This window comes from Elephantulus edwardii, unplaced genomic scaffold (assembly GCF_000299155.1).
Source record: "Elephantulus edwardii isolate Elephantulus edwardi_28Jun2011 unplaced genomic scaffold, EleEdw1.0 scaffold00003, whole genome shotgun sequence".
In the NCBI taxonomy this organism is placed as follows: Eukaryota; Metazoa; Chordata; class Mammalia; order Macroscelidea; family Macroscelididae; genus Elephantulus; species Elephantulus edwardii.
The window spans coordinates 21160588-21171546 of record NW_006399753.1 but is presented as its reverse complement, the minus strand read 5'-3'; the positions used below and the strand labels follow the sequence as shown (position 1 = coordinate 21171546).

At 41.1% G+C, this 10959-nt stretch overlaps 1 protein-coding gene across 1 annotated transcript in view; it reads right to left on the bottom strand.

The window, feature by feature from the left end:
- The window catches only part of DSCC1 (DNA replication and sister chromatid cohesion 1), a 32410-nt gene that overhangs the window by 9604 nt on the left and 11847 nt on the right, over positions 1-10959 (bottom strand). Inside the window, exons 3-5 of the mRNA XM_006879474.1 lie at positions 9946-10114; positions 6185-6319; positions 2913-3003 (exon numbers count right to left, since the gene is read on the bottom strand). Coding sequence (XP_006879536.1) covers positions 2913-3003; positions 6185-6319; positions 9946-10114 — 395 coding nt within the window. The remainder of the gene's footprint in view (positions 1-2912; positions 3004-6184; positions 6320-9945; positions 10115-10959) is intronic.

Genomic DNA, 10959 nt, shown 5'->3' with positions numbered 1-10959 from the left:
CTCTCTCTCTCTCTCTCTCTCTCTCTCTCTCTCTCTCCCCATTTCCAAGGGGGAACGTGTTATGTTCTTATTTGGAAAAAAACCAAAGCCATCATTTCATTAAAAGCAATATGTATATAAAACTGAGAAAGCAAGCTAAGAATTATCTACGCGGTCCCTCACAGCAAATTTTCTCCATCTCCATAATGTAATGAATACAAAGGCCGTGTTAAAATTCATCATTTGGTTTGCTTTGTCCTCCGCTTACGTGTAAGATTCATGGTATCCATTTATCATAGAATCTCATGGCAGGCATCGGAATTAAAATCAACCTCAGCCGTGTAGGAAGGCCCCAGTGAAGGAACCACGACAAAGAGCCAGCTGAGTGTCCCGAGTTAGTTCTCCTGTTGCATGTCGTTGCTCTGTTCAGCAGGATTTGCCACATGTGAGAGCTAAGGTCTAGCAAAGGCTCTTCCTGCTGAGAAAATCATCCTCAGATCAAATAGCGCATCTAAATACTTGCTGATTTTTTCCTGCTGAATTTACGGGTAATGAGTGCGAGTGGGTATGGTGTGTAAAGTGGCAGGTTGCTAACCGAAAAGTCAGCAGTTCAACTCCACCACTCGCTCTGTGGAAGGAAGAGGAGCTGTTTCCTTCTATAAAGATTTACAGCCTGAGAAATGCTAACAGAGGGTCATTCCACGAGCGAATTAGAATCGAGCGAATTAGAATCGACTTGATGGCAGTGGGGTGTGGTTGTTTTCTGGGAGGAGGGGTGTTCCTGTCATTCATTGTTGCACTTTTCTCCCTTCTCCCTCCCTCCCCCTCAATTCACTCTTCTCCTTGAAAAGTAAAAGAAAAACTTTCATTGCTATGCAGTCCCTCCCAAGTCCACTCCACTATGCAGCCTTCACTCTGGACTCCTGTAATGACAAGATTACCCAATCATATATCTCTTTTAAACAGCTCTCTCCCTCATCTGTTTTAAATGCAGTATACATCATTCCTCCCCTTCTTCTCTGTCTTCCCTCAACCCCTATGTCAGTCCTATTTTACAATAGTGGCCCTATGCAATAGTTGTCCTTTTGTGACTGAGATATTTCACTCAGCATAACGTCCTCCGGGGTCATCCACTTAGCATAGTATTTCATGAGATCCTTCTTTTTCAATGCTGCATAGTATTCCATTTTCTGAATATACTAGAGCTTCTCTGTCCATTCATTTGTTGATGGGCACTTCAGTTTTTTCCAGCGCTTTGCTATTGTGAACAAAGCGGCAATAAACATGGGTGTGCATTTATCTACTTGGGTGGCAGTTATGGTTTCTTTAGGGTATAGTCCCAGCAGAGGAATTTCTGGGTCAAATGGTATTTCTATTTGCAACCTTCTGAGAAAGTGCCATACAGCCTTCCATAGTGGTTGAACCATTTTATATTCCCACCAACAGTGAATAAGGGTTCCAGTTTCTCTGCAACCTCACCAGCATTTGTTGTTTGCTGCTCTGTTAAGCTTTGCTATTCTTACCGGGGCGAGATGATATCTCATAGCTGTGACAGCAGTGGTTTAATAGATGGGTTCGAGTCTTAGTGGTACAGTGGTTAGAGTAGTGTACACTAAAAGGTCTGCTGTCTGAACCCACGAGCCACTCCATGTGATAGAGACGGCAATTAGCTGCCATCCAACTTGGAGCTTGGGAAATGCTAAGAGGCAATTCTTCTGGGTCCTGGAGGGATAGTAGGGCATTTGATTTTTGGATGCCGAAAAAAACGGCTTCTCCAGACAAGCTAAACTAGGCTGAAAAAAAATGCATGTTATCATTTATACAAGTATTACTGAAAGCCAAGATACCAGGAAAAAGTTGACTCCAGATCAGAGGTCTCGCAAAACCTTAAAGAAAGGCTGTTTGGCTTCCATCAGCCTCTAAGACCAAATATATTTCCCTCCTTCATAGAAGCTTATTGTAGAAGTCATTTAACACATATTTGAAGAGAGTCGCAGGCGACTCGACGGCACATAACAACAACATTATAAGAAGAAAGAAGGTACCACTTTGTAAGCATTTTGGAAGTATATGAGATTATTAAGGGAGCCCTGGTGGCCTCGTCTGTAGGGAGCTGCTCTGCCAACCCAAAGGTCCCACCTCTCTGGTGGTTCAAATCCACCAGTGGCTCCAAGGGAGAAAGATAAGCAATCTCCTCCTGTGCAATTTATAACCTCCAAAACCCTCTGAAGGATCAGCTATGTGTTTGCTGCAATTTTATGGCAATGAAGGGGGGTTTGAGTTAAGATTGTTGTTATGTGCAATTGAGTCGCTTGCAACTCATAGCGACCCTACGTACAAGAGCCTTACACGCTGTTCTATCCTACACCAACCTCGCCGTCTCCGACATACTCACTCCCACCACCCCAATCACAGAGTGATCCATCTCAACAAGGGTCGAGTTAAGATGATTAATGAATTAATTCTGAACCAAGACTTCAAAGATCTACCTCTAGAGCTTATTGTGACACTAGCTCAAGCTGTAGCCCTGGAAACAAGTCACTCCCTCTCCCTGGGTCTGATGGTCCTTATTTATTAAAAGAAATACCCAATGTTGTTGTTGTTTGGTGCCGTTGAGTCAAGTATGACTCATGGCAACCCCATGGACAACAGATCTGAACGCTCTCCTATCCCGTGCCATCATCTAGAAGCGATCTATAACGGGAAGTTAAAACCACTGGTCACAGATGGACTTCTTCACACAAAGATGATCACATGGGGTCTCAACCCATATCCACAATTACAAATATCGTATCTTAGCAGCCAAAATATTACCTAAATAGTATGCAATAGAGTAAATGTTGAAAAACTTCTTTTAAAAATATGATGCCCCCAAAAAAGTAAAAAAAAATATGATGCCTAATTCGATCATTATATATAACAAGTGATGTTACCTCCAATTTCACAAGCATTTAGAACTTCTAATTGTGTCATTATTTCTTCTTCACTTGCTTGAATTTGATCAAGAAAATCTTCAGTCGTATACTGAAACAAGGAAAAAAAAGGCATTTTCAAGGGCTTTGAAGAATAATGCCTTTAAGATCTCTTCGGGAATAAATATGTAGAATAGATTAAAACAGTAATAGCCCAGTAGCTAAGTTTACTTTCTTAATGCATCAACATTTGCTACACTGAGAACTAGAGTGCATACTTTGATTTCAGAGCAATTTTGATCACTGGTAGAGTAGCCTGAAGGGAACTGGGTTGCAGCTCTGAGCTGGCTCGAATCCACCAGGGGCCTTGAGGCAGAAGCTGGACCATCTCCTCCTGTGCCATCTCTAGTCTCTGAAAATCTGCTGGACAGTCAGCTATGAGTTGGCTCCACGTGGGTAGCAATATGTTTTATAAAAATAGAAACACAAAGAAAACATAGTGGCATGTCTCCATTACTTTGAATTTGGCAAACACATGTCCATGACTTTGAATTTGGCAAACACATGTTGGATATGACACCAAAAGCACAAGCAATAAAGGGAAAAATAAATAAAATGGGCTTCATCAACACAAAAATGTTTGTTGTGCATCAAAAACCATTAAGTAAATGAAAAGAAAACCCACAGAATGGGAGAAAATGTTTGTATATCACATATCTAGGAGGGAGTTACAGCAAGACTACATAAGGAACTCTTATAACTCAATACTAAATAGACAAATAATCCAACGAAATATTGGCAAAGGATATATACATACATACATACATGAGTGTGTGTGTGTATATATATATATGTATATATAAACTGGCAAAAGAAATATCCTTTTTTTAATTAAGTTTTAATGAAAGTTTATAGACACTTTGGGTTTCCATTCATTCATTGTTACACATTTTTCTCCCGTGAAAAGTAAAAAAAAAACCCAACAAAAAATACCAACTTTCATTATACAATTCCCCCCCTCCCGCCCCCGAGTCCACTCCTGATGAAACTCTCGTTCTGTACTCTTGTCATGAAAATAATCCCTAATCATATATTTTTTCAAACAGTCCTCTCCCTCATCTGTTTCAATGCAGTATACATTATTTATCCCCTCTTTTCTTAGTTCCCCTAACCCTGATGTCAGTCCTGCTTTACAACAAGGGCATTATGCAGTATTTGTCCCTTTTTAACTGAGATATTTCATTAATCATAATGTCCTCCAGGGTCACCCATTTTGTGTATTTCATGAGTTCCTTGTTTTTTCAATGCCGCATGGTACTCCACTGTGTAAATATGCTACAGCTTCTCTATCCATTTGTTTATTGATGGGCACTTGGGGTTGTTTCCAACTCTCTGCTATTGTGAACAAAGCCACAATAAACATGGGAGTGCACAGCAATATCTTTTAAAAATAAAAAAAGCTGTATAAATGGCCAATAAGAACATGAAGATAGTCAACATCAGTAGTCTTCAGAGAAATGGAAAGCAAAGTCAAACCCTCTGAGTTGGAAACAGTGAAAAAGATAACATGCTTGAGAGGGCCAAGGACCCAGGTCAGAGGTAGGAAAGGTTGGGGCAGGAGGAAGGAAACGGGAAACACGGGAGGAAGAGCCATGAGCAGCTTTCATAGTGGGAACTCCAATCAATAACATGAAACACAAATGTAGAATACGTTGGATGGAAAATTGAGTTAGTCTGTAAACCTTCACCTAATCCACAACAAAAAGTTTTGAAAAATATTGAAGAAGATGGGAAGAAATTGTAATCCTCATATACGACCGGTAAGAATCTAATATGGTATTGTCCCGGTGGGAAAGTCTGGTAATTCCTCAACAGATTATGCAGAGTCACATGACCCATCAATTCCACTCCTACTTACATACCCGAGAGAAATGAAAACATGTCTACAGAAAAAAAAGTCTGTACATAAATGTTTGTAGCATTATTCTTAATTGCTAAAAAGTGGAACTAATTCAACTGTCTATCAGCTGATGAGTAGATAAAAACAGTAATATTACCATACAGCGAAATAAAATTTAATAAGAAAAAAAGATGAAAATAATGATACATGCTACAACACTGAGGGGCCCTAATACACATTATGCTGAGTGATTAGTCAGTCACAGTAGGCCAGACTGTGGATGAAATAGGCCATACTGTCTATGAAATGGCCAGAACAGACAAATCTATGCAGAAATAATGCACATTAGCATGTTTGACCTGAGCTGAAGGAGATGAGTAACTTGGAGGGTGAAAGAGAAAGAATATGCAATTTATTTTAAAGGCGGTGAAAATATTCTTAAACTGATAGAGGGGATAACTGCACAATGCTAAGAAAATATTAAAAGCTTTAAAATGGGTGAATTGTAAGGTATATTAATTTTATCTCAAAGTTATTACAAAAGAGAAAATTTTTAACCTGATCCTAGAATCCTCTCCAAGTTTTAATTACATTGAAAACTTCTAAATTATTTTTAACAAGCCTGGGTTGCAAAATGTGTCAGGCTGCTAACCCAAGCCACCGGCCACTCCAAGGGAGAAAAATGGGCAGTTTCCTCCTATAAACATTTACAAGCTTAATGTCAGGTCATTGTGAGTCAGAAATAAATTGATGACAGTGAGTTAATTTATTTTTACTTGGTTTAGAAATCAACTCAAAACTTAACTTATTGTCAGATCAGAATTAACTCACAGCTTACCCTCCAGTGAGTTTTCAGAGGCTATAAATCTCACGAGAGGAGGTTTCCTATCTTTTTCATTTGGAACAGCAAGTGGATTTGAACTGTGAGCTTTTGAATTGGCAACACAACTGCTTTCCTATGAGGCCACATTCCCAGGAATTGGTCAGTTTTGATATCTGAGTTCACATATATCCCACCTTCATGTCTTAAGAAAGCCTAATAGTGTTTTTAATTCAGGGGAAATGTATTCATTTATTATCCTGATGATAATTTCACCAGGAAGGTGAGGAGCTTTCAGCTTTAAGACTGTCAGTCATCTCTAGGATTTGGTTTCAAACACCACAGAAGGAAGGTAAAACCCTGGAAGGGGACGGAGAGTGGAAGGAAAATTCTGACAGATACTCAGAGTGTCTCAGCTGACTGTGTGAGAGCCATTCTACTGCCCTCTGCTTTTGGGTCTGTTGGAAAATTTCTTATACTTTTAAAAAAATGAGAATGTGGCCATGAAGTATCTCTAATTATAGTTCTATTTTTAAATTCCAAATTTTAAAAATGAAAAACAAGAAGTCTTACTTTCGAGCGGTTTGAATCCTTTTCTCTTTGACTATCAGGTCCTTCGTAGGTATTTTCCATTAAAAGCTTCTTCAGCTTCTTTAATTTAGGTCTACATCTTCTTAATTCCCAGTAATTGTTAGAAAATCCAAAGATCTAGAAATGATAAAAATATTAGTGCCTCTTGGGGACCCTGCAAAAAGAAAAGTTCATCTAAGATTCCAACAATCCTAACTGCTCTCAACAGAAAGCAGGAAAAGAGAGCCAATGTGTTCTCCTGTCTGTTGAGAAGACATCTACCCAGGCATCTCACGTTGATGGACACACATCTTCGGGGAACAGTCTTTCTAACTTCAGTTAAGAAAATACTGCGTTGAGAAAGAATACTGCCTTCGAATAAATGCAGCACTCAGGAGCAATGATTTGGAAAAATACTACACAACTTGGGAGAGACTGGAGAGCATTATGCTAAGTGAACTAACGCAGCCTCATAAGGACAAGTACTGCAGAAGACCCTTATTGTAAAACTAGAAGGATAACTAGTTAAATGTGTACGGGGACCCAAGGGAGGAAGGTGTGGGGGTAGAGGTGAAGATGGGTAGGGGCGAAGTCACAGGGTTACACAATTTGGTGGGTGGAGGGAGGGAGTAAAGGAAATGGGAAAGAACTGGTGAGGACCTGAAAAAACATAATAATGAAGGCAATATCCAATGGCGATTAATTTTATAAAACATAATGAAAGGGAATGATTGTGTGAAACACAGTGTGAAATAATTGTAAGAATAATGTGGAACTCAATGTATACAAACTTTGTAAGCAAATCAACATACAAGAAAAAAAACCCACCACCAAAATAAATTGACTAAATAAAAAGTATTCCTTTAATAATAAGAAAAACAGTTAGATGTAACTAGCAAGGAATTTCTGCCTTAGTAACTATACTCTTTTACGGAGTTAACAACTATCTATATGGGATCAATGGAGATTTGGCAATACTGTGATTAAAGCATATGAGATGATAATCAAAAGGATAGAAGTTCGAACCCAACAACACCTCTAAGGGATAAAGATGAGGCAGTTTGTTTCCATCAAATTCGTGGCTTCAGAAATCTTTTGGGGCAGGTCTGCTGGGTCTTACAGGGCCACCAAGTATCAGATGGGTGGTGGTAATGCTGCAAACCAGTGGAAAACATCTGAAAGCGAGTACTTCTAGGGTTAAAACAGAAAATAAAGAAAAGCCATCTCCAAAGTCTTCAAACAATGAAGGATGCTACAGAAAGGAAGGAGGCGTGGCTTACTCTGTGTTGCTGGGCATCACTATATAAACCAAGGGTGAGGAAGACTGATTTTCATTCAGTGTCAAGAACTTTCTGACACTTAGAACTGCATCTAATTCAAGTAAGGAAATTGTAAAACGGTGAGAATCATATCCTAGAATCACAGCTGACAGAGACTAGATGCTGGCGAGCGATCTGAATGTTTCTCAGGTTCTCCAGGACCAGCACAGTGCCTGGCATCTAACAGGGACTCAATAAAGCGTTTTGTGAAATAAAGACATAAAGCTGAACTGGATCACCTTTGGTGGCTGCTGAGTACCATTCGGCTCATAGCTGGCCCTCCAGCTGGTTTTTAGAAGCTGTAAATTGTACAGGAGGAGAATGCCCATCTTTCTCCCACACAGAAGCTGGTGGATTCAAACCATGTTCCTTTGGGTTGGCAGTGCAAATCCTTACCACCAGAGCTCCCTCAGCATGACCTCAGAGGTGCCTCTCATTTCAACAATAGAACTACAGAGGGTGTGTCGATTCTCAAACTAGTTTATATTGGTGGGCAAGAGACAGCCCTGAGTCTGGAAAAAATGCTGTTGAGTTTATGGTCAACAAAGGAGACTTTATAAAGAGCAGCCCAGAAATGTTTATTCCATGCTTGCAAACCAGCAGTCCTCTGATCACATCCAACCAACACAAAGATAACAGCATTTACTTGTGCTCATTTTTGTGAGGAAGGAAGAAAGGGTCTGATATCAAGTTTAACTGTCAACACTGAAAATTTCAATGATTTCACTTAAAAAAAAATCAATCTAAATTTCAAGCTTTCTTTGGAAAAAAAAAAAGAAAATCTGGCAATACTAAGTTCACTTTCCTACAGAACAACTAAGTAGGGACAGCCCTTTGTACCACCAGCTGACACAGTGGCAATGGGTTCGGTGTGTCACAGACAGTGAGGCTGGCTCAGGATAGGGCAAGGTTCAAAGCCACTGTTCGTAGGCTCAACTCGACGGCACATCTCAACAGCAACGCTGCTGAGACCAGGGATCCTCTATTGACCAAGCCCGGCCTGCCTCATCGCTTGCTGTCACTGCTGGCTACTGTCAGGTCAGCTCTGACACGTGGTCAGGCCACGAACGACAAGAGAAAGCATCACCTCACTTGCGTCATCTTTCAAATCACGGTTCTGCTTGCGTCCGCTGCTGTTGTCACTGCGTTTTGGGCCCTTCCAGCCCATGAAGTGCATCTTTCACCATTATATCAGACAATTCTCTGCTGTGATCCAGAGGACTTTCACATCCGATGTTCAAAAGCAGGTCACCCGAGCCCTTCTTCTAGTCTTAGTCTGGAAGTGCTGTGACTCTGGTGTCATGTGAAAGATCAGAGGCAAAGCTCCCAAGCAGCACAGAAACATACAAGCCGGCAGAGGATGGAACAAGACTGAGGACATGCGGTGGCCTGCCTTCTTCACCTAAGCATTATTGGCATCTGATGTGCACCCAGGGATTTGGACCTCAATGAGTGAATCTTTGCCTGGCTTTGCCTAGTCTCGAGGCATGCAGTTCACGTAACACAAACACGAGCTCAAAAGCACTCAAGGAAATGGTTTAATCTTGATCAAAAATAGGTTAGTGATAGAAAACATCAGGACCTTTTTACAGAAGAATGAACTGTTATATGTGTCAATATGTAAGTATACTGAATAACTTCTTGCTGTGTGGATTCCTACTCAAACTGACCCCAAGGAACAGAGCAGGACTGCTACTCGGCCTCAGATGCACAGGGCGGGTCTGAACTGCCAGGCTTGCATGTAATTACTGGGCCACAAGGGCTCCTGGAAAGACACAATCTTATAAAAGCCAAAGCCCAACATTTACGGGAAGATCTCTTCTTAACATCAGGAACATCACTGAAGCTTCCAAGACTTGTCCCGTCTTTTCTCACGACTGTATTTTTAAGGAAGTACCCAACCAGAAGTCATTCTGAAATAATAAAGGAGGAAGCTCTGCTTTGATTGTTATGTAACAACCAACCTAGACAGGATGGAGCCATCTGCATTCTCCAAAATAATTAAGAAGCTGTTTCACTTGGCTATAGACACCTTCATGAACAGAACCAACTTCAAAGATGAGAGCCACAATCCCCTAAACACTCAAATGTCTTCCTTTCCCTGCCTCATAAACGTTACCCAATGTGCCAGTTATGGTTTGAGGGAGTCTCCCCTCAAAACAGTCCAAGAAATTCACTAAAAATAGGTAAAACTTTCACATTGAGTCACCGAGTAGCAAAGCCCCTGCTTTACAGAAAATGATCAACTCGCCTGGGACTTAAAATCGAAGTGGGCAAGCTGAGATAATGGCACAAGACATTCCCATAAACAAAGAAAAATTGCGGAGACAGTCAAGAGCTTTTAGAGTCCCCACGATTGTGCCCGTCATGCTTACACTTTAACTAAAGGCAGTATTGGCACATGGGTTGTTATTCTCATGAGCATCAGGAGACAGAAAATACTACCTCAGTGTGAATAATGTCGCAGTGTGTTTCTTCAGTCTTCAGCTGGTCTGGGGTTTTACAACCAGGAATAAAAAGCAACATGTTTGAAGTGTCTGCTATTTTCAAGTCGTAGGTTTTATCTTTGCTGCACAGCACAGCATGCTCATCTTTGTCACCACGAATCACAAGACTGCAGGAAAAGAAAAGAAGAAAGCATACGACCGGTTAAGCTTCCGCCGGACAACTTCAAAGAAAGTCGGCTGGTGCCAGGACGAAGCACTTGGTTGCCAACTGAAAGGACTGTGGATGCCAAGGTCTGCCTCTGTAAAGGTTTACAACCCTGGAAAGCCAAAAGGCAATTCTACTCAGTCCTGTAAAGTCTCATTGAGTTCGAACTGACTCCACAACAGTGGGTTCAATGTCTTCATCAGCATCAATGCCAAGAAGTCTACAGCCTTGAAAAGCAATCCGTTTAGAAAACAGCAGAGCATACAAATGACCAGAAGACCAACAAACATATGAAGAAATGTTCATAATTATTAGCTATTGGAAAGAGGCAAATCAAAACCGCAATGAGATACCACCTTACTCTTCCGTTAACAATCTTGTTGGTCACATGCCATCAAGTCAACCACAACTCAGGGACCCTCCGAAGAAGAGCTCAGAAGCCTGCTCCATCCTGTGCCATCCTCCTCATCTCCACCATGCTCAGGCTGTAAATTTAAGTCCTGAAGTGGCACCTGGGCCCTCCTCCTCTCACAGCCCTTAAACAAAGAAGGGTTTCCAAAATAGGAGCTGAATGATGACACAGCAGAACTTCAGACCTCTGGTTAGCAGCCCAGCACATAACTCGCAAGACCACCAGGGCCCCTTTCCTTTAGGTTTAATCACTACACGTCTTGCCTCTTATTCGGGTAAAACAAACCACTACAATTTAGAAGCCTCTAACACTGACCCTCCAGTGGGTATTCAAAGTCTGTAAACTGCAGGGAAGGAGACTGCCCATCCTTCCCCCAAGGAGCAGCTGGTGGAGTC